The 19,106-nt window shown below is 45.0% G+C and overlaps 1 protein-coding gene across 1 annotated transcript in view; it reads left to right on the top strand.

Annotated features, from left to right (window-relative positions):
- NOC3L (NOC3 like DNA replication regulator) overlaps positions 1 to 19,106 on the top strand; it is a 433,719-nt gene that overhangs the window by 369,302 nt on the left and 45,311 nt on the right. The window contains exon 20 of the mRNA XM_069239851.1: positions 3,642 to 3,726. Within this exon, the coding sequence (XP_069095952.1) occupies positions 3,642 to 3,726 (85 nt within the window). The remainder of the gene's footprint in view (positions 1 to 3,641; positions 3,727 to 19,106) is intronic.

The following is a 19,106-nucleotide window of genomic DNA, read 5'->3' as shown; positions in this document are numbered from 1 at the left end:
CTTACCGCAATTTCAGCTTACCTGCAAATTACCCACTCAACTTCACTATTTAGGATACCAGTCATAAAAGCCTTTATGGAAGGCCTAAAAAGAATTATACCACCAAGAACACCACCATTTCCTTCATGGAACCTCAACATTGTCTTAACACGACTCATGGGGCCGCCTTTTGAGCCCATGCACTCTTGTGAAATGCAATACTTAACATGGAAAGTTGCATTTCTAATTGCCATCACATCTCTAAGAAGGGTAAGTGAGATTCAAGCATTTACCATACAAGAACCATTTATTCAAATACACAAGCATAAAGTAGTTCTACGGACAAATCCTAAATTTTTACCAAAAGTCATATCACCGTTCCACTTGAATCAAACAGTAGAATTACCAGTGTTCTTCCCACAGCCAGACTCTGTAGCTGAAAGAGCACTACATACATTAGACATCAAAAGAGTGTTAATGTACTACATTGACAGAACAAAACAAATTCGGAAAACAAAACAATTATTTGTTGCTTTCCAAAAACCTCATGCAGGAAATCCGATTTCCAAACAAGGCATTGCTAGATGGATAGTTAAATGCATTCAAACTTGCTATCTCAAAGCAAAAAGAGAACTGCCTATTACACCAAAGGCACACTCGACTAGAAAGAAAGGTGCTACCATGGCCTTTCTAGGAAATATTCCAATGACTGAAATATGTAAGGCAGCCACATGGTCTACGCCTCATACGTTTACCAAACAGTACTGCGTGGATGTGTTAACAGCACAACAAGCCACAGTAGGCCAAGCAGTATTACGAACTTTGTTTCAAATAACTTCAACTCCTACAAGCTGAACCACCGCTTTTGGGGAGATAACTGCTTACTAGTCTATGCAAAGCATGTGTATCTGCAGCTACACATGCCATCGAACGGAAAATGTCACTTACCCAGTGTACATCTGTTCGTGGCATGAGTCGCTGCAGATTCACATGCGCCCACCCGCCTCCCCAGGAGCCTGCAGCCGTTTCGAAGTTGATCTTCAACATTTGCAAATTTGTAAATATATCACTTTAAACTACATTATGTACATACATATTCACTCCATTGCAAGGGCACTATTACTATAATACACAACTCCTACCTCACCCTCTGCGGGGAAAACAATCTAAGATGGAGTCGACGCCCATGCGCAATGGAGCCGAAAGGGGAGGAGTCCCTCGATCTCGTGACTCAAAAAGACTTCTTCGAAGAAAAACAACTTGTAACACTCCGAGACCAACACTAGATGGCGGGATGTGCAAATCATGTGAATCTGCAGCGACTCATGCCACGAACAGATGTACACTGGGTAAGTGACATTTTCCATATATATATATATATATAAAATAATAAGAACTCTCCTTGTTTGGATGAGGGGCTTTCCTAGTAGCTTGTGCACATTCATTCTTCCTGGCTTTGTGGACTGCCAGTAAAGTATGGTGGGACAAGACCTTTATTGAACAGGTAGTCATTTGGCACAGGTCTGCATTCATTTTGACCCTCAGTCACCTCTCAACCTTAACAGTTTCCTTTCAAGATTTCATTGGTGAATGTTGTCGTGCTTTTCAGCATTGAAAAACACAGCACAGATGTCTCAGCCTTCGAGAGTGTTTTCACAAATAACTCACCCTTAGTATTACAACATCATATGCTGTGACAAAAGCATAAAGAACAGATGATGGATGGAATGCTGGGTTTAAGCCACAGTTGTTTTGCCCTCCACTCCACCCAGTTTGCTGCACCACAGGATTCAAGCTAGCCTGACTGATGAAGGGTGATACCTCGAAACCAGTCCCAGGATGCTAGATTCCAGTCCAGTTAGGACCTGGCCTGGCAGTTTGGGCCGGACTGTTCCCATGGGGAACAGGGTCAAAACTGATTTGCATATGGCTGGGTCTACACTTGGGTGGCGTGGTGGGCAAAAAAAACAATGGATTAAACCCAGATCTTTGTGACTGGGGGTGAATGTTTGCATTGTTCAGCATTCCGTCCATCATCTGTTTATTTTGCTATTGTTCAGAGGTGGGGCCTTCACTGGATACAGCTCTGGGCTCTATGTTGTCATCCTCCTGCAGATCATCTCCATCCCTAGGTGATGCAGGGTCTAAGTAGTGATTTTGGGTGTCATGATGACTCTCGAGATTCACCTCTGTAAGGAAAGAGTGGGCTGACTCTTGTAGTGACTGTGTGATAGATGCGGTGATGGTGGTTTATGTTGTTGTGGTGGGGGCTGTAGAATGAACGGTCTGGAGGAGGCTGCGAGACAGGCGTGCAGCCCGGTCTTTTCTCTTCTTTGGACTTGGTTAAAACTGCAGGTCTTCTTCTGATATTCCTTCCTCAAAAGTCAGTTTCTTCCTCTTCCAGAGTGCTGTTTTTTGTTTGGGGCTCATGTCAATGAGGACAAGTAAGTATTGTTCCTGAAAAGTGGTAGATATAGATCTTGTACTGCCTGCCATTGGTAACCCCTGGGAGTTCAGTGACCTAGGAGGGCTCATGTGGTGTCAAATTCTTCTTCAGATCCAATTTCGTTTCCCAGGAGATTGGTCTTAGTGTTGGGATTGAGGCAGCATTGGCTAGTACATAGGCTCTGAGCCCCTGGCTTAAGTCTTCTCCAGAACCAAAGGGGGCTCTCAGTGGCTCTCTTGAGCTAGTCTTGATGGCCGACTCTCTCAGGACTGACGCCTGACCTCTGACTGAGACTATTTTTAAGGTTGATACTCTGTATCAAGTAACTATAACTCACACCTTTGTCATGCACTGCTAATTACTTCACAGATTACTTCACTCATGACGTGTTCTGTGACATTGATAACATCATTGCAATATCTGAAATGACATAAGTGATGACTGTGCCATTGTGCATGGCAGGGACATAACTTATAGTCACTTTAGGGCATACGTTGTCGTTGCTTGAGATAATTATAATTGGTGAATTGCAGTGGTTACCAACATTTTCACCTAACTATAACGTCCTTTCAACCGTTGTTTTTTTTGTGAGCATCTGTTTACCCACTTTTTTTCTCAAGTGCTCTCTCATACTCTAACTCGCTGATCTAGCTCACCTTTTCGCTTGTGCACTCTTTCTTGCTTTCTTCTCAGTAGTTCTTGCTACCTAGGTCACATGGTACTGCCATCTTTAAAATGTGGATCTTTGCACCTCGATTATGCGGTTTGGCCTGGTAAGCCAAACGCTTATTACTTATGGGAGTAGGAGCAAAATGTCTACTCAGTTCTAAAGAATAATATGAACTATGATTTTCATTGTGAGAATCATATATTGAAACACTAAAACGAGTATGATACTGTATGAATTTAGATAGAAAGTCAAAAAAGATATTTACAAAGTCGTCTTTTGAGCAAGGTATGTGAGACCTTGAGGAAATGACAATCTACTTTTTTTTTGTTTTACCTTACCCTCTTCATCAATTTCCTCAGATGCAATCTTACACAAATTGCCTTTGCTGCGCTTCTCTGGCAGACAAATGGCCCAGACATTAATTTAGTTTTACGTGTATTTAGATATTGTTTCTTTAGAAACCGCATATACCAGTACATGGTTAATGTAAACGTATGATTTTTGAAGTTTTTGGTTTGTGTTTTAATAAGAACATTTATATTGTAGATCTGCTGTTGAACTTTTTGATGATTATAGTACTAAAGGAATGACCTTCAACCCTCCTGTTGCTCCGTGCACAACCAAGAAAAAGGTATTTTACACAAATGCTGCAATTGCGTGGCATTAACACTCGATATTGTAACTGTACTATGTGGAATTTGAAGATGCAAGTATTTGTATGTTCTGTTTAGAGTAATTGAATCATATTTTGATATAGTCAGAATGCATTGAGCCATAGATTTACAAGAGGTTTGCACCAATATATTAGTTTTTATTATGTGTGTTTGGTTCTTCCGCATAATTGATAAGGGGAGTAAAGGAGTAGTGACTATTAAAACACTAAATTTCACTTGAATAGGATACTCCGTGATATTGTATTACAGCACATATATCCCTGGGATTTGCGGTGGATACGCCGAGGTGCTGATTGCCTACCTAGTCCCTGTCCATCCAGATTTTTGTGACTTTTAAATTTGTTTTTAATGAATATATTTTCTAGGCTTTTGAGTAATCCACCTTTTCAATAATTATGAGGCCAGACTTATAATATTGATACTGTCTATATTGATTGTCTAAATTTGTTTCAGCTCTAATTGAATGAAGCAAAGGTTTTGGGAATGATGCTGGTTATAAATCTGCACTGTTGTTTCGGTCCTTTTTCTGTTGGTATGTTCATCAATTCAATATAGTGAGTTCAGTATTATTAATAAGATGCATTTGAGTTTTGTTTTTTTACACTAGCCATGAGTTTTAAGGTCCTGATTAAAAGTTTAGTTGACTAGGGTGACTTATTTATACCACATGAGGTCAAATCCATTGCCGATAGATGGTAAATGCATCATATTCCGCGTTTTCAACTTAAATATGAGCTATCACATGCAGAATTTTTTAATAACACAAGGAATTCTACTTTATTCCAGGCCTTCTTTCCTGTCCCTGGTAAATAAAGCTTTTATTTGTACAGGAGTCAGAATTTATCCTGTGCTTGTAAAGAGGGACTAAAGGTTGCCAAAGGCATAGATGTGTACTAGTGGCCATAGAACATGATTTTAGGGTGGGGGTCCTGTATGATTTTCTTTTCATCCTTATAGGTAGTATTTGGAAGTGAAGCGTACGTCCGAAACAACAATAGTTCAAAATAGTAGACATGTTTTTGAAAGTTATAAATACCTTTCATGACTGACAGAGTGGTGAAAGAGACTTTCTAGCAGAACATTAGTTCTGTTGCTGCCTAGCAGAACATTAGTTCTGTTGTGTTAATTGCGAAAAGTGCGATTCCCGGTACAGCCAACATCACTTGATGGAAATAAATATATGAAAGTGCAGTTTGGAAATAATGAGTAACTTACATATTACACTGCTGCACCAAGGATTCATTTAATTATTTAAGAGTTTTGTATATAGTATGCCTGCACCCCTGGACGTATTAACTTGCTCCCTCATAAAGCAGTTACATTGATAGACTAGCATAATATTTAGTCGAAAACTGACAGTACTTCAAGAGCACTTTTGATGCATAATAGAAGCCAGCCTAAAACTGGATTGAATGCCTAATCCAAATATGCTACTTATACAGCGCTTACCTCTCCCCAGCTAGAATGCATTTAGCGAGCCTCACCCTGAACCCACCTGCCCCCATTGTGGTGATGCTCCTGCCGACTTATACCACGTGCTTAGGCTGTGTCCTAGGATCCAAGAGTTTTGGGCTGCAGTGGTGGGACAGCTGACTGAAGTAGTGGGGTGGGAGGTTCCCCTTTTCCCCTTGGTGTTCTGCTGGGAGTCCTTGATGGCTCCGGAGGTACGAGGACTGATAGGACATTTTTGGGAACGGCCCTTGAGGTTGTCAAGCACAACATTGTCACTTGCTGGAAAACTCCCTCTCCTCCTACCATCTCCCATTGGCGCCAGGGGGTAGATTGGTGTGCACAGCAGGAGAAACCAGTTTACGAAGCCCGAGGCTGTGCCGGCAAAACATGGTTGAGTCTGGGAAAAATGGCTTGGTCAGCTGGCCTAAGGTCCCGCTTGGGGGTGGAGAGGTTGCTACTGTTTTACTAATGCAATAGGTCATCTGATTGTCAGGGCTGTATTTGAACGCTGGCTGATCTTCTCCAACATGCTGCTTGTGTGTCTTCTTGTACTCACTGTGCAAAACTCGATAAAATGTATTCATTAAAAAAAACTGGATAAATATTAGTTACAGAGTGCATGAAATGGACCTGTTCTTAGTTCAGGTAGAGGTGGAAGAAGCAAATGTTTAAGTGTGAGAAGAGTGGGGATCTGGTTCTTCTAACATCCGAGATCCCTTAGTCTCCTGAAATATTGAGGAGCCTAGTTAAGTTAGTATATTTTTTCAGATGTGCGGCTTTGCACGTGAAACAACACAATTCACACTTTATTCTTGCAGGAAAAAGTAGCCACTGGAGATTATAATAGATTTAATGGGATTTTTTTAATAAGTTTTATAGATGACATGATCCCTTTCCTCCCATTTGCAGAGGCCTTTCCAAATATCGTCTGTGGGTTTATCAATGACTATTGAATTGGGAGATTTGTTAGCACCACAACCAAAAAGGTCACTTGGCACAAGCAGATATGCTTTGTGGTAGCAGCTCACATCTGACACAATTCATACTGTTTCTTGGAATGTTTTACAGATGTGCAGGATGATGTTAAGAGATCTTGTTCACCTTACTAACCGTCATCTAGGTGCTCATGAGAATGCAAGAGGCAAACCTAATACTTTTCCAACTTTTGCAACTCAATAAGGGATGCAGGAGGACAAACATTATGGTACAGAAATGTTTTACCTTGACTTTGAGATCTTTATATAAAGTCAATGATTTGGTCAGTATCATTACATCAGTTAACACTGTAACACACTGGACAATTTTCTGTGATGCACTTGTAGGTTAGGAAACCGTCTAGGGTAAGGAATACATACATGCAACCCTGTCGCTAGCAGACTATTTGTTGTTTTCACTTTGGACAATAGTGGCACTGCTGCTCAGGCCTCGCAAATTTTACACTGTCCAAAAGTCTTCTTGAGTAAACGTGTTTGACAATAGAAACAGCCCAAAACCTAAAGAAGGTGATTTACTTATTGGACAAGACTATTAATTTCAGTAGATCATCCTCACAGCACCCTGTTTTCTACTGAAGTCTAGGGCAAGACATACAGAATAGGCACAAAGGGCCCATCAATTGCAGGATTAATGGTTACTTTCAGAGCTTTCTTTACTGAGGCAGAACGTTTGCCAGGATATTCTGTTGGATCCAGGGCACAGTCTGATATGTAAGCTGGATTTTGACTTCTAGAATGTTAGGCTCTGATAGTGAAAGCTGTTGTCTACTTGAAAGCATGGAGGATTGCTTCAGATGATTCAGAAAGTAAGTGGCCTTTGGTCAGAAGCCACAAGACTTTCCCACATCAAGAGGTGAATCAGATTGGCCCATATACCTTTTTTTCCTTGAGTGAGAGGTATGCAGGCTCTAATGTTGACCAATAATACCACTGTGTTGCACTCGATCAGTGAGCAGGCTTCTTGGAGGGAAAGAGTGATGCTCTATGTGGAGGAGAAATAATTCTCTGGTATTGTGAAGGCCCGGGGGGATTCTGCGTCTATTTTTCTTATTTAACAGAGCGAAGCAGTGCTAGGTGGATGTTCTGAGCAGGTGTCCCTCATGCTTCAACAAATGGAATCATCTGGCTGTAGATTTTAAAAACTTTTTGAGAGGATGAAGTACCCAGTGATGTTTTTTTTAGTTTTATATGGCGTGAAGTGGGTGTGATAGCATTGAGGTGCTTTATGTGGACATCAGATTGTTAAAACCCAAATGCATTTTTTTTTTTACCCAGGAAATTAAGTGATTTACCGAAACTTACATGATGTTGAACCAACATGGGCTTCAAACCTGGTTCCCCAGTTCCAAAGTCGATAGCTGGCCATTAGACAGAAGATCACATCAGATTATGTTTGCTACTTACTTATGCATCAAGTGGTAGATGTTTTGCTCTATAGAATTTCTTAGAAGAGGTGCTCTGGGAGAAAACATGCAGTTGCCCTGCACCTATAATGTAGTGTGTGCCTACCATCTTTTCCAGTCACAGCCATGGTCTTTCTACAGGTTTAGGAGATTTCGCACAATGATTTTGTTTGCTCTCAATTGACCCTAGCATGATTTTGTACACAGATTGCTTTGTTCTGACACACATATGGCAGTGGTTCCATTTCTGCTATGCCAAAAGGGGGACAATGATATGAACAGCTCTTAGTTTTGATTTTAGCTCCTTAGTGTAGGAAGCTGACTCTTTTTTTAGTGGACGAAAAAGAGATACACTGTGTTAAGAGTCCATTCAAACCCCAGAGGAATTACAGAGGCACACATGACACCCTAAATGCTCTCTTCTGTGGTAGTGTAGGCGAGCAGTTAGGCATATCAGGGGGTAGTGCTAAGCATGTATTGCACACAAAGGCACTTGGCAAGACACACTCAGTAAATAAATCTGACACCAATTTATAAAAATAGCACATACTTTTATATAAAATGTGATGCCAAAATTACCGTAATCGGGGGAATACTTTTCAAGTTATGAATTTTTACAGTTTTCAAAAGTTGACAGTCCTGGTTTTGGAGCAGTAATGTTATCCCATGGGAGAAAAACATTCTGCATTCGATCACTTAGCAACGACTTACAAGACTGTTTTTGTTAACTTGAGGTGAGTATGGGGCACAATGAGTTTGGGGCAAGGTCCAAGGCCACACCAACAGTTCACCTTGGTAGCATCCAGGTGCAGAGGTGTGTTATGGCGTCAGGTGTTCCATTCATTTCAGTGGAGATCGGTCTGGTCAAAAAGAGGCTGGAAGCAGGAACAGGGTGGCCATTCTGGGGAACCCACAAGGGGGCTCCACTCTTGTGATCCTCTGGTACATAGGGACACCATTGGCTCACTTCCCCTTGGGTTGTTGGGCATAGGGTTCCAGTGCAGGGGATACTTGCGGTTGGATGGGGCCTGCAGAAAGATGCTGCAGGCGGCATCGGGAAGTCCTCCGTTGCCAAATCCAGGGTGGACTTTGGCTGCAGAGGTCCTGGGTACCACACTGGCACTGTTGGCCCACTTCAATTCTGGCTTGGGGGCATGTGTGCTGTCCAGTGTCTGGTTTTGGTGGCCTGGAGTCCTCATGAGTATTCATTGGTGTACATGCAGGGTGCAGGGAAGCAGCTCTGTTACTCCACGGGCAATTCTGGTTACTCTTTGAAGTGCTGGCAGTCCTCTCAATCTTTTGGAGTCTTCGGTGCAATTGTTAAGGACAGCAGGTATACCGGCGGGGTTGGGACCTAAGTCAGTTGCTGCTCCTCAGTTCTTGCTTTTCGTGCCTGTTCGGGTCCTTCTACTGTGGTTCAGCGAATCTTAGGACCTGGTATCAGGATTTCTCCTAAATACTTAATTTATGGGCAGTGAGGGTAGTAGCCAATGGTCTACTTACCCTTAGGGTCACTAAGCCCCCTAAATGATCACATCCTTTGGGGAGTGGCCATCACCTTGTCCCAGAATTGCTAATTCCACCACACTCAAGATGGTGAATTTCCTAAGGCTGTGCTCATTTCAGTCTGGTCACCCTAAAGGTGTGTCACGCCTGCAAATACAACAGGGCTCCTGCATAGCTAATTTTCCCACCTGTCAAGGTGCCACATGGGCCCTGTGGCAGGGGGGTTGGCATCTCCCTTTTGAGGGAAGCCAGATCTGCATACCAGGGGGGGTGGGCTTCTTTGAAGGTCCCCTGCCTTGGAATGCAGATTTGCATATCATCCACCAGTCCAGGATGTAAGCGTGAGGGTAAGATAGAGTCCCAGTTATCTAATGTCATCCGACGCCCATTGAATTGGCACCCTGCGTTCCAGAACTGGTCTTGCTTAGGGATAGTCAGATTGAGTGCACTTAACATGAACATATTGATCTTTAAGCCAGATATTGCCTCAAAAGCAGTCAGACACTCAACTGTGGCTGGAAGGAAATGTCGGTCTGTGAAAGCATGAGGTCATCGGTGAACATGCTGATCTTGTGGACCCTGCCCCCAAAAGAGATTAGAGCATGCCTCTGATCTTTGCCTGGGTTTGGCAATCAGGGATATATATTGCAGCCACCATAGAGGGTGTAAGGCCAGTCTCAAGTATAAAGGAATTAAAGAGCTGGATCAGATAGTACTTAAGCTGGGGCAGAAACAACTGATAAAAGCTGACACGTGAGCCATCAGGACCCCACGTCCTGCCGAGCGATAGAGCCTGGACCAAGTTCCTAAATGGAGATCGGCACTCCAAGTTGTTCCGCATGCTAGGGGTGGAGGGGCTCCCATCTACAAGTGTCGAGATATGTCTCAAGCGGAGTGGTAGGAACCTCCTCCCGAGCGTATAAGGCTTGATAAAATTCATAAAATGCCTTAAATTTGTCCCATTGAGTGGTTGCCCACCCCATGTACCCGAGTCATAGTTTTGCAATGTGAACTTTAGCCTGTGCCTGATGGATCCGGCGGGCCAAGAATGTGCCCACCTCATGGTATTGCTGTGGCAATGCCATGCACGCATGCTTAGCCCAATGAGTTCTAGGTGCCCATAGCTGGCCACATAGCTTTCATTTAGGCTGGCAGAAGTATTTTGTCCTGCTGTTCCCATATTCTTCATCTCCACTGTTGAATTAGTTTCCACCAAGCAACTTTCCCTCCCCATGCTATAGCAATAGATGTAATGACTCCCCTGATTGTTCCTTTAAATCCGTCCCAAGGTATGTAAATCGCGGTATCCAGTAAGTTATTAGGTGCAAAATATTCTGTGATCCCTTTGCTTATCTCAGCAAACGTCCATAGTATCACGAAGAAGCCATGGAGGCAAATGCCAGTGCGGTGGGCTGCCATGGCGGGCAGTGAAGCCAGACCAGGAAAGTTCTACGTGGGCATGAATGGAGATGGACATGTCTGTGATCTCTTCTGAGTCAAAGTTGCAAAGAAGACAGTGGGTGACTAAAACATAAGCAATGCAAGAGTATGATGCTTGTACGTGTGAATAAAATTAATAGTCTTGTCCTTTTAGGTGTTTGTAGCGCCATGCGTCTGTGAGCTCCAATTCCTCGATGTCTCTCTTAAGTGTAGCAGACATGGCCCCAGTGCATTGGTAAGTAGCCGCACTCCTGTTCAATGTCGGGTCCCACACCAGGTTGAGATCACGCCACACAATAATGTCGCTTTCCACCCCATTCAATTGCTCCGGCAAGATGCGCCAGAAGTATGAGTCTTGCGCAGTGTTTAGTGCATAGATGTTGAAGACTGTGAGGTTCCTCACACCCTGGCATGTGTAATGTCAAAAGTCGACCCTCCCTGTCACTCACCATCTTTGCAGTGGAAGAGCTAAAACCTGCCTTATGTAAAATGCCTACCTCAAGTGCTTTAATGTCAGTATATGCCCATTAACATGATGAATACTTCGGTTGGGCCATACAGTGTTTGTCCGCCCCCAGAAGATGCATCTCCCGGAGGAAGACAACATCCAGTCATGTTGTAATATGTACCGCCATACCTGTCTGCATTTACTGGGGGAGTTAAGACCCCGTACTTTGAGGGCTAACAGTTTATTACCCACAGGCGATGTCATGAGTCAAGGAGATGAGTGAATGCCATGTCAAGGAGAGGTGCCCTAGAGAGGGAAGAGGAGGCCTGTACCATCTAGTAAGACCATTTCTGCTAAGAAAGAGTTACTAAAAGCAATCAGCTGTACCTCATATGTAATAATTGTATGCATAAGTTTTGTACTACAGTTTTTTGATGAGCTGGTTCTATGCATACCATAAGTGAACAAATATAAATATTCACACACACAAATACATACATTCATACATTGACCACTGATACGGGAAAGCGACTATACCTGTACATTAACTGCAGAGAGATTAGAATGTAGGAGGCGTCCAAATAAAACACATCTAAGAGAGTGGGCGGGAGCTAAGGTCCTTTTTACAATAAAAAACAAAACCATCTGCCAATCGACTCGGGCAGCCAACATCCAGATTTCTTTACATGCTAGCCAATTGACCTGCTTGTCTACCATCAGGGCTCTGTATATTAAAAATATAAGCATTCCCCCGGCATTGGAGCAGAAAGCTGCACTAGTGTTTCAGTTTTCCTCACAGCGCCTACGAATGTCTTGTGTCATTTATTTAAGTGGTTGAGATGTCATAAAGGCATATATTTTGAGTAAGGGCGATCTTTATGATTTTTCATGCTTTTCCCCAGACTGTCCCCATTTGTTTTACCAAAGAGGAATAGTTGTTGAGCATCCTGCTTCCTATCATCTGTAATTCCTCAGAAAATTACTGCCAGTAGCGCTTCTCCTAATTCTATACCGAGCTATCTATTTGCATTACAACTTATAATAGAGCTCCAAATCAGCTAACCAGAACCCGAATATTCAAACAAAACAAAACTCCAGTCCACCTTTCTGAAGTCCACTTAGTATACAGAGGAGGGAGCAAGCTGTCCCTTCCCGCATCATCATCGTCTTGAAATACATTGGGTGCTTCTTGCACTGGGTCCATGTCTAAACCAAGAATAGTGTGAATCCTCTGCTGGTACTGGTTTTGGGGCAGAGATACTGGATTGGAATCAGGCTGTATAGCCGCTGGTTGCACTTTTGTAATTTTATAGCGGGCCATAGGCCTGGATCTGGTGACGTTGCTTTGGGATCATAGTTCAGCGCCAGTATGTAAGGAATTGGTATGGAGCTTAGCGTCTGTGTTAAAAAGTCAATGACAGAGTTGGCAAGGGCCTAGTAGCAGACCTCACAGGTGCAGACTAGTCTGAGGCGGACCTGTGGCAGAGGTCTGATTGGAAACCACTACTCCCCTAAAGTGCACAAGAGGACACCAGAATGATACCAAATATCTGCAGAGTAGCCCCTTTGAAGGCCACTTTTTGGGATCAATGATGGCATAGGGTATTCAGGGTGCAGTTAGTTAAACTGTGTTTAGACTTTGGATTAATCGAGGGGTGCAATTTTTATTGTGACTCCCTTGTGCTAACTCACTAGACTTCGACTGGTGGGATGGGGTCGAGTCCCTCTTGGCCTTTTTTAATGCTTGTGTCTAGAGTTTTGATTTCGACTGCGACCTCTTGTGCTCAACAGCATTGAGTTGCACCTCTCACTCCCAAATAGTCTCAGAATGCATGAGGACACACTTGTTACACACATTAGTTGTGCCTCGCTACTAAGCACCGCAGACACACACCACATGTGGGTCTGTAACTGGCATCTGCTTCCTGCAATCACAGCACTGTTTGAATCCTGTGGTTTTAGTAGGGTTTGAAGTCATGGTAAAAAAACGTTGAAGTTGGAAGTGGAGCTCTAGATCTGCGTCGAAGGGCATGGAAAAAAAGGAACTGACGTTCACATGCGGGGGTGGTGGGCTGCTTTCATGCGGCTTGACTCCATCACTTACTAGGTGGTATGGAGTCACCTTGATGCCACGTGGTGCCACCTACTGTATTGCTGAGGAATATTTCAGATCTATTCTGGCATCTGCAGATATTGTAACAGTGAGGAATTTGCAGTAAGAAGTATCCATCAACAATCTATGGACTTTCTCCCATTTCCTAATTTTTCTAAGATAATTTTCAAGTGACGCATAGATTCCCAGGTGTCCAGCTCACATTGGATTTTTTATCTGATAGAGACTTCTAGTTGTAGATTTCTTATCTTAGAATGTACCACAGGCTGTAGACTGGATGCGGAAATTCTTCTTAAAGCAGTACACTTGCGCGCTGTCAGGTGGCGTTGGTCGACTCCGCGTCCGTCGTTGGCATCATGGTCGCTGTGATGACGTTGCAGTCGTACATAGGTGCCACCCAGCCTTGCTGACGTCAGTTCTTTTCTTTCCGTGCCACTTGCAGATCCAGAGAGAGCTAGCCTGGTCATTTTATTTAACTGAATTCAACATTTTTGTTGTCTTTTTTTACTTCTTTGTGCGTCGAGGGATGTCTCGAAAGACCGGCTTCAAACCTTGCGACACATGATATTGCATGATATCGATGACAGACCCACACCTGGTGTGTTTCTGGTGTCTGGAGCGTGACCCCGACCCGAGGTCGTGCTCCGTGTCCCAGGCCATGAACCCGAAGTCTTTGAGGGAGGGATCCCTAAAACTTACGGCGTCCTGGCGCTCCACCCCGCATCGCTCTGGGTCTTGCTCAAGAAGTCCTCACTATTCCTCCTCGTCCCATTCAAAATCTTAAGGACATTTGGTTCACAAAAAGAAGTCGAAGAAGGCTAAATGTTCTTTGACTTCACCTCATCGCTCGGCTGACGTGACGAGGGAAGAGCGTCAACGCTTAAGGCCTCCATCTGCGGAGCCTACTTCTGGGTCCGCTCCAGGCCTCCCCGAGTTTCCGGGAGCCACCATGAAAGACCCTAAATTCCTGTCCCAACATCCTATGCCTGAGAGCCTTGTCATCCAGGCTTCTTCTTTCTCTGGTGCATTCCAATCCGCTCACCCGGGTAAGGAATCAAAAAGACTCGATCAACTTGGAAAGAAAATGTTTTCTTCCTCCATTCTGGCATTGCAGTCCATGAACACTGCATGCCTTTTGGGCCGCTACACCCATTTATTGTGGAATACGGTTGCGCAGGTATTGCCACAGGTCCCTGAGGAGGCCCGGACCATCATCTCCCTAGCTGTTGCTGATGGGAGGGATGCAGCTAATTTCACAATTTGTTGTGGGCTGGACATGATGACTCACTTGGCAGATCAGTTGCGTCATCAGTGGCCTTGAAACACCACACGTGGTTGAGGACATCTGTTCTTTCCTAGAATGTCCAACAGTCTCTCATGGACATGCCCTTCGATGGCACCCATCCCTTCCGACACAAAGCGGACTTGGCACTTGAGAGATTCAAGGAGTCCTGGGCTATGGCTGGGTCCTTTGGCCTCGCGACTGCCCTTCGCCCAACACAGTCTGCTTTTCACCTCTTCATGGAAGCGGCTCCCTGTCCCGTCCTTTTTCTGCCAGCAACCATGCCTCACATGCTACTCAGCCACTGCGCAACGGGGACGCAGAATCCCAGGGGCTCGTAGGACAGGGAACCAGAGGTCTGCCCAGTCCACCCCCACCCCTGCCACAACCTCCTAACCATCCTACTCCATTCCACCATCTCGGACCAGTTGAAGGCAGGATCCGCCATTACCTGCCCCACTGGAAATCCATCACGTAGGACAGATAGGTTTTGCAGACAGGCAGAAGGGGCTACTCTCTCCCCTTCGAGACTGCCCCTCCGACCATGCCTCCATCCTATGGCCGCTTACCGAGGATCATCTTGTACTTCTCCACGAGGAGGTCATGGCTCCCTTGGCAAAGGGAGCCATAGAGAGGGTCTCTGCGCCAGAAGTAGGTTGTGGTTGTTATTCCCGCTACTTTCTGGTCCCCAAAAAGGACAAGGGCGTATGTCCTATCCTAGACCTTCGGGCCCTCAGTCTCTTCCTCAAGAAGGAGAAGTTCAAAATGCACACTCTGGCTCAGGTCCTGTCTGCCTTGGACCCGGGAGACTGGATGGTAGTGTTGGACTTGCAGGATGCTCACTTCCATATACCCGTCTTGCCTGCCCACAGATGCTACTTGTGATTTGTGGTAGGTCGCAAGAACTTTCAATTTACCATGCTCCCCTTCGACCTCAACTTTGCCCCTCTGGTGTTGGTTGCAGCTTATCTGCGCAGAATAGGAGTTTGTCTTCCCCTACCTCAGTGACTGGCTGTTGAAGGCGAACGCGCCCCAGAATGTTGTCTCCCACCTTCATCCTACGGTAAACCTTCTGCACTTGCTGGAGCTCACTATAAACATGCTGAAGTCACAACTGACTCCCTCTCAAACGCTCCCTTTTATCGGAGCTGTTCTGGACACAATGCAGTTTCGGACCTATCTTCCCGAAAAGCAAGTGCAGGATATTTGGGCTATGATTCCGATGTTTCAGCTTCTATCCTGGATTCCGGTGAGAGTGGCTCTGAGGCTGCTTGGCCTCATGGACTCTTGCATCCTTCTGTTGACACATGCCAGATGGCATAAGCGGGCTCTGCAGTGGGACCTGAAGTTCCAGTGGGCACAGCATCAGGGGAATCTCTCTGACATGGTCCAGATCTTGAAGGGAACTGCGAAAGACCTGCAGTGGTAGCTTTCAAATCACAATTGGGTCAACTGCAGATCCCTCTCCCTTACCCAACAAGATCCTATAGCAGTGACAGATGCGTCACTCCTGGGATGGAGTGGCCTCATGGGAGAGGCATAGATCAGAGGTCTCTGGTCTCCAGCAGAGGCCGGACTCCACATCAGTCTTTTGGAGCTCTGAGCGATCAGGCTTGCATTGAAAGCCTTCATTCCCTTTCTAAAAAGGAAAGTGGTGCAAGTGTTCACAGACAAAACTACCGCCACGTAGTACTGCAACAAGCAGGGCAGAGTGGGGTTGTGGACACTTTGTCATGAGGCTCTACGCCTCTGGATGTGGTTAGAACATCACAACATAATCCTGGTGGTTCAACATCTGGTAGGCTCTCAGAACTTCAGAGTAGACAAACTCAGCCGTCGATCACGAATGGCGTCTCCCTCGGGAGGTGGTGCAAGGCCTCTCAGCAGTGGGGAGAGCCTTGGTTAGATCAGTTAGACTCCGCAGAGAACGTGCAATGTGAGCTGTTTTGAGCTTTGGAGTTTCCAAGGCAGCACTCACTTTGCGATGCTTTTCTCACATGAAACTCAGACCTCCTTTACTCCCTCTCACTAATGCCACTTCTGTCCAGAGTTCTGAAGATCAAGAGTGAGCAGGCCCAAGTAATCCTTGTGGCCGTGGACTGGACACGAAGAGTATGGTATCCGCAGCTACTGAGCATGGCTATGAATCCTCTGTTCAGACTGCCCCTTAGAGAGAATCTTCTGTTGCAGCAGCAAGGGACAGTTCTCCACCCAAACCTGTCCAGTCTTTGCCTTCTTGCGTGGAGATTGAACCGCAGCAGTTGGCAGTTTTCAACCTTCTGTCCCTTCACCAAAATGGTGTACACCTGTCATTGGCATAAATGTGTGGCATGGTATACTAATATGTCTGTTGATCCCCTTTCTGCACCTCTCTCTGGGGTTCTCTTGTGCATCCTTACTTTGGCCCAGCAGGGCTCTGCCTTGGGCACCCTTGAAGGTTACTTATCTGCCATTTCAGTCTTTCTTAGATTGCCAGACCATCCTTCCTATTTCAAGTCTCCTATTGTTGGAAGGTTCCTTAAGGGACTCATCCATTTGTTTCCTCCGACCCCATTCATTATGCTCCAGTCGGGCTTGAACATGGTCCTAACTTAACTTATGTGTGCCCTTTTTGAATCACTACACAATTGTCCCCTGCGGCTCCTAACAATGAAGACTGCTTTTCTTATTGCCATCGCCTTTGCTTGCAGAGTGAGTGAGCTTCAAGCTCTTTTTTCCAAGCCACCATTTTTGTCTGTCCACCCTGACAAAGTGGTGCTCAACTCAATCCTAAGATTGTTACGCCTTTTCACCTAGGCCCGTCCATCGCTTTACCTACTTTTTACGCAACCCCACATCCCTCTTGTGAAGACGAGAGACTCCACCATCTGGATCCAAAAAGAGCATTTACGTTGTACCTCAATCCTACTAAAGATTTCCAGGTGGACGATCCACTCTGTTGAATATGTAGGTACAAAGAAAGGGAAGGTGGTGCAGAAGCATACCATCTCGAGATGGGTACTGATCTACATCAAAATGTGCTATGCTTTGGCAAAGAACTAACCCCTTGAGGGCTTGCATGATCACTCCACTAGAGCAACTGCTGCTACCACTGCATTATCGCGCGGAGTTCCTGTTCTGGACATCTGGCAGGCAGCAACGTGGGCATCCCTGCACGCGTTCACAAGACATTACTGCCTGGACAGTCATGTCCGCAGAGACAGCTACTTTGGTTGTTCGGTCCTGCAGGACTTTTTAGTATTATCTTGGTCTGCAGCCTACCTAGAGGATGGTATTACTTGGGTATCTAGTCTAAGGTAAGGTGTCTGCAACTAGAATTCTCTATAAGATGAACAAGTTACTTACCTTCGGTAACAATTTATCTGTAGAGACATATTCTAGTTGCAGATTCCGTACCGACCCACCCATCCTCCCTGCTTGCAAACTGATTTCTAGGGACAGGGATGTCCCTTTCAGGCCCTTAGCTGTGGCGCACCAATTTCAGTGTTCTTCATGGCTCCGTGCTACTGGCGTGGAAAGTTGTGAAAAGAAACTGACATCAGCGTGTCTGGTTGGCGTCTATGTACGACTGCGACCATAACGCCAGTGACGGAGACGACCGACAGTGCACAGGTGTACTGCTTTAAGAAAAATCTCTGAATCAGTCTGACGCCCTTGGGTATTTCTAAGGTATGGAATCTGCAACTAGAACATGTATATACGATAAGTCTTTACCGAAGGTAAGTAACTTGTTCAATTGGGTTATATAAGGGCCTGTTCACATGTACCAATTCTCCAGGCCGGAATATTCTGGACTTATCCCAATGTATGTGCAATCCAGAGGCAACATCAAATCGCATCACTGTTGATAAATGTTATATGAGCTACCCAACACACACTGTGCTGACACGGCTCTCGCGGTGTCTTCCAGCTGCAATGCAAAATCATAGGAGGAAGTTCTAAGCACAGTTTGCCTAGACCCTCGTTCACCCATGATGATTTCTCCACTTCCGTTTCTCATTTGCAGTTGTGAAATCTACCCACCAGCTGAGAAGGGTTAAAAGCCAGAACGTAAAGGTAGGTCTAAGCCACTGTTAAGGGGACTGTGTACGTTCCATAGGCTCGATTCCAGGATCCAGCATTGGGCATTATAGCTCTAGGCAAACAGGCTCAGTAGAACCTTCTGCTAAATTGTTGCATCGCTTCTGGATAAAGGTAACTTATATTTCTGACAAGCGCCGTGTCCCGTTCAAATTCTTTATCATCTGCCACGCCTCTTTTTCCTCAGAGTATTCTGAGAGAATCTGTGACCGAATGTATCTGGCCGTCGAGGGGCATTGGTGCGCTAACATCACTTCCAATCTGGGGTGTCCTCCAGCTCTGTTGACGCCAGTGGGCTTATTTCAGAGATAAAGAACCCGTTCCAGTGGAGCCAGTGACTGCTGCTTCTTCTCACTGCAGCGTGGTATGTCTCCTACTCAGTGGTTTCAAGTCGCCATCTGGCGGCAGGGCCTTTTCCAAACATGACGAGTTTCAAGGCCGCAATAACGTGAAATCTTCAGTTAGGCATGTCTGTGGTTGTTGTACAATGCATTTGCCTCTAAACATAAGTCCGATGTTTGCTGTTTCTTAATTTACGATTTGTCACTGGTTTGATGTAAAACAAAGCCAATTGTTGTATGAGTCATAACTTTATTTTATAAGCTTGCCGAGAAAAAG

This window comes from Pleurodeles waltl, chromosome 6, assembly GCF_031143425.1.
Source record: "Pleurodeles waltl isolate 20211129_DDA chromosome 6, aPleWal1.hap1.20221129, whole genome shotgun sequence".
NCBI classification, from domain to species: Eukaryota; Metazoa; Chordata; class Amphibia; order Caudata; family Salamandridae; genus Pleurodeles; species Pleurodeles waltl.
Note: the sequence above shows the minus strand (reverse complement) of the source record. Positions and strands in the feature narration are given on the sequence as shown.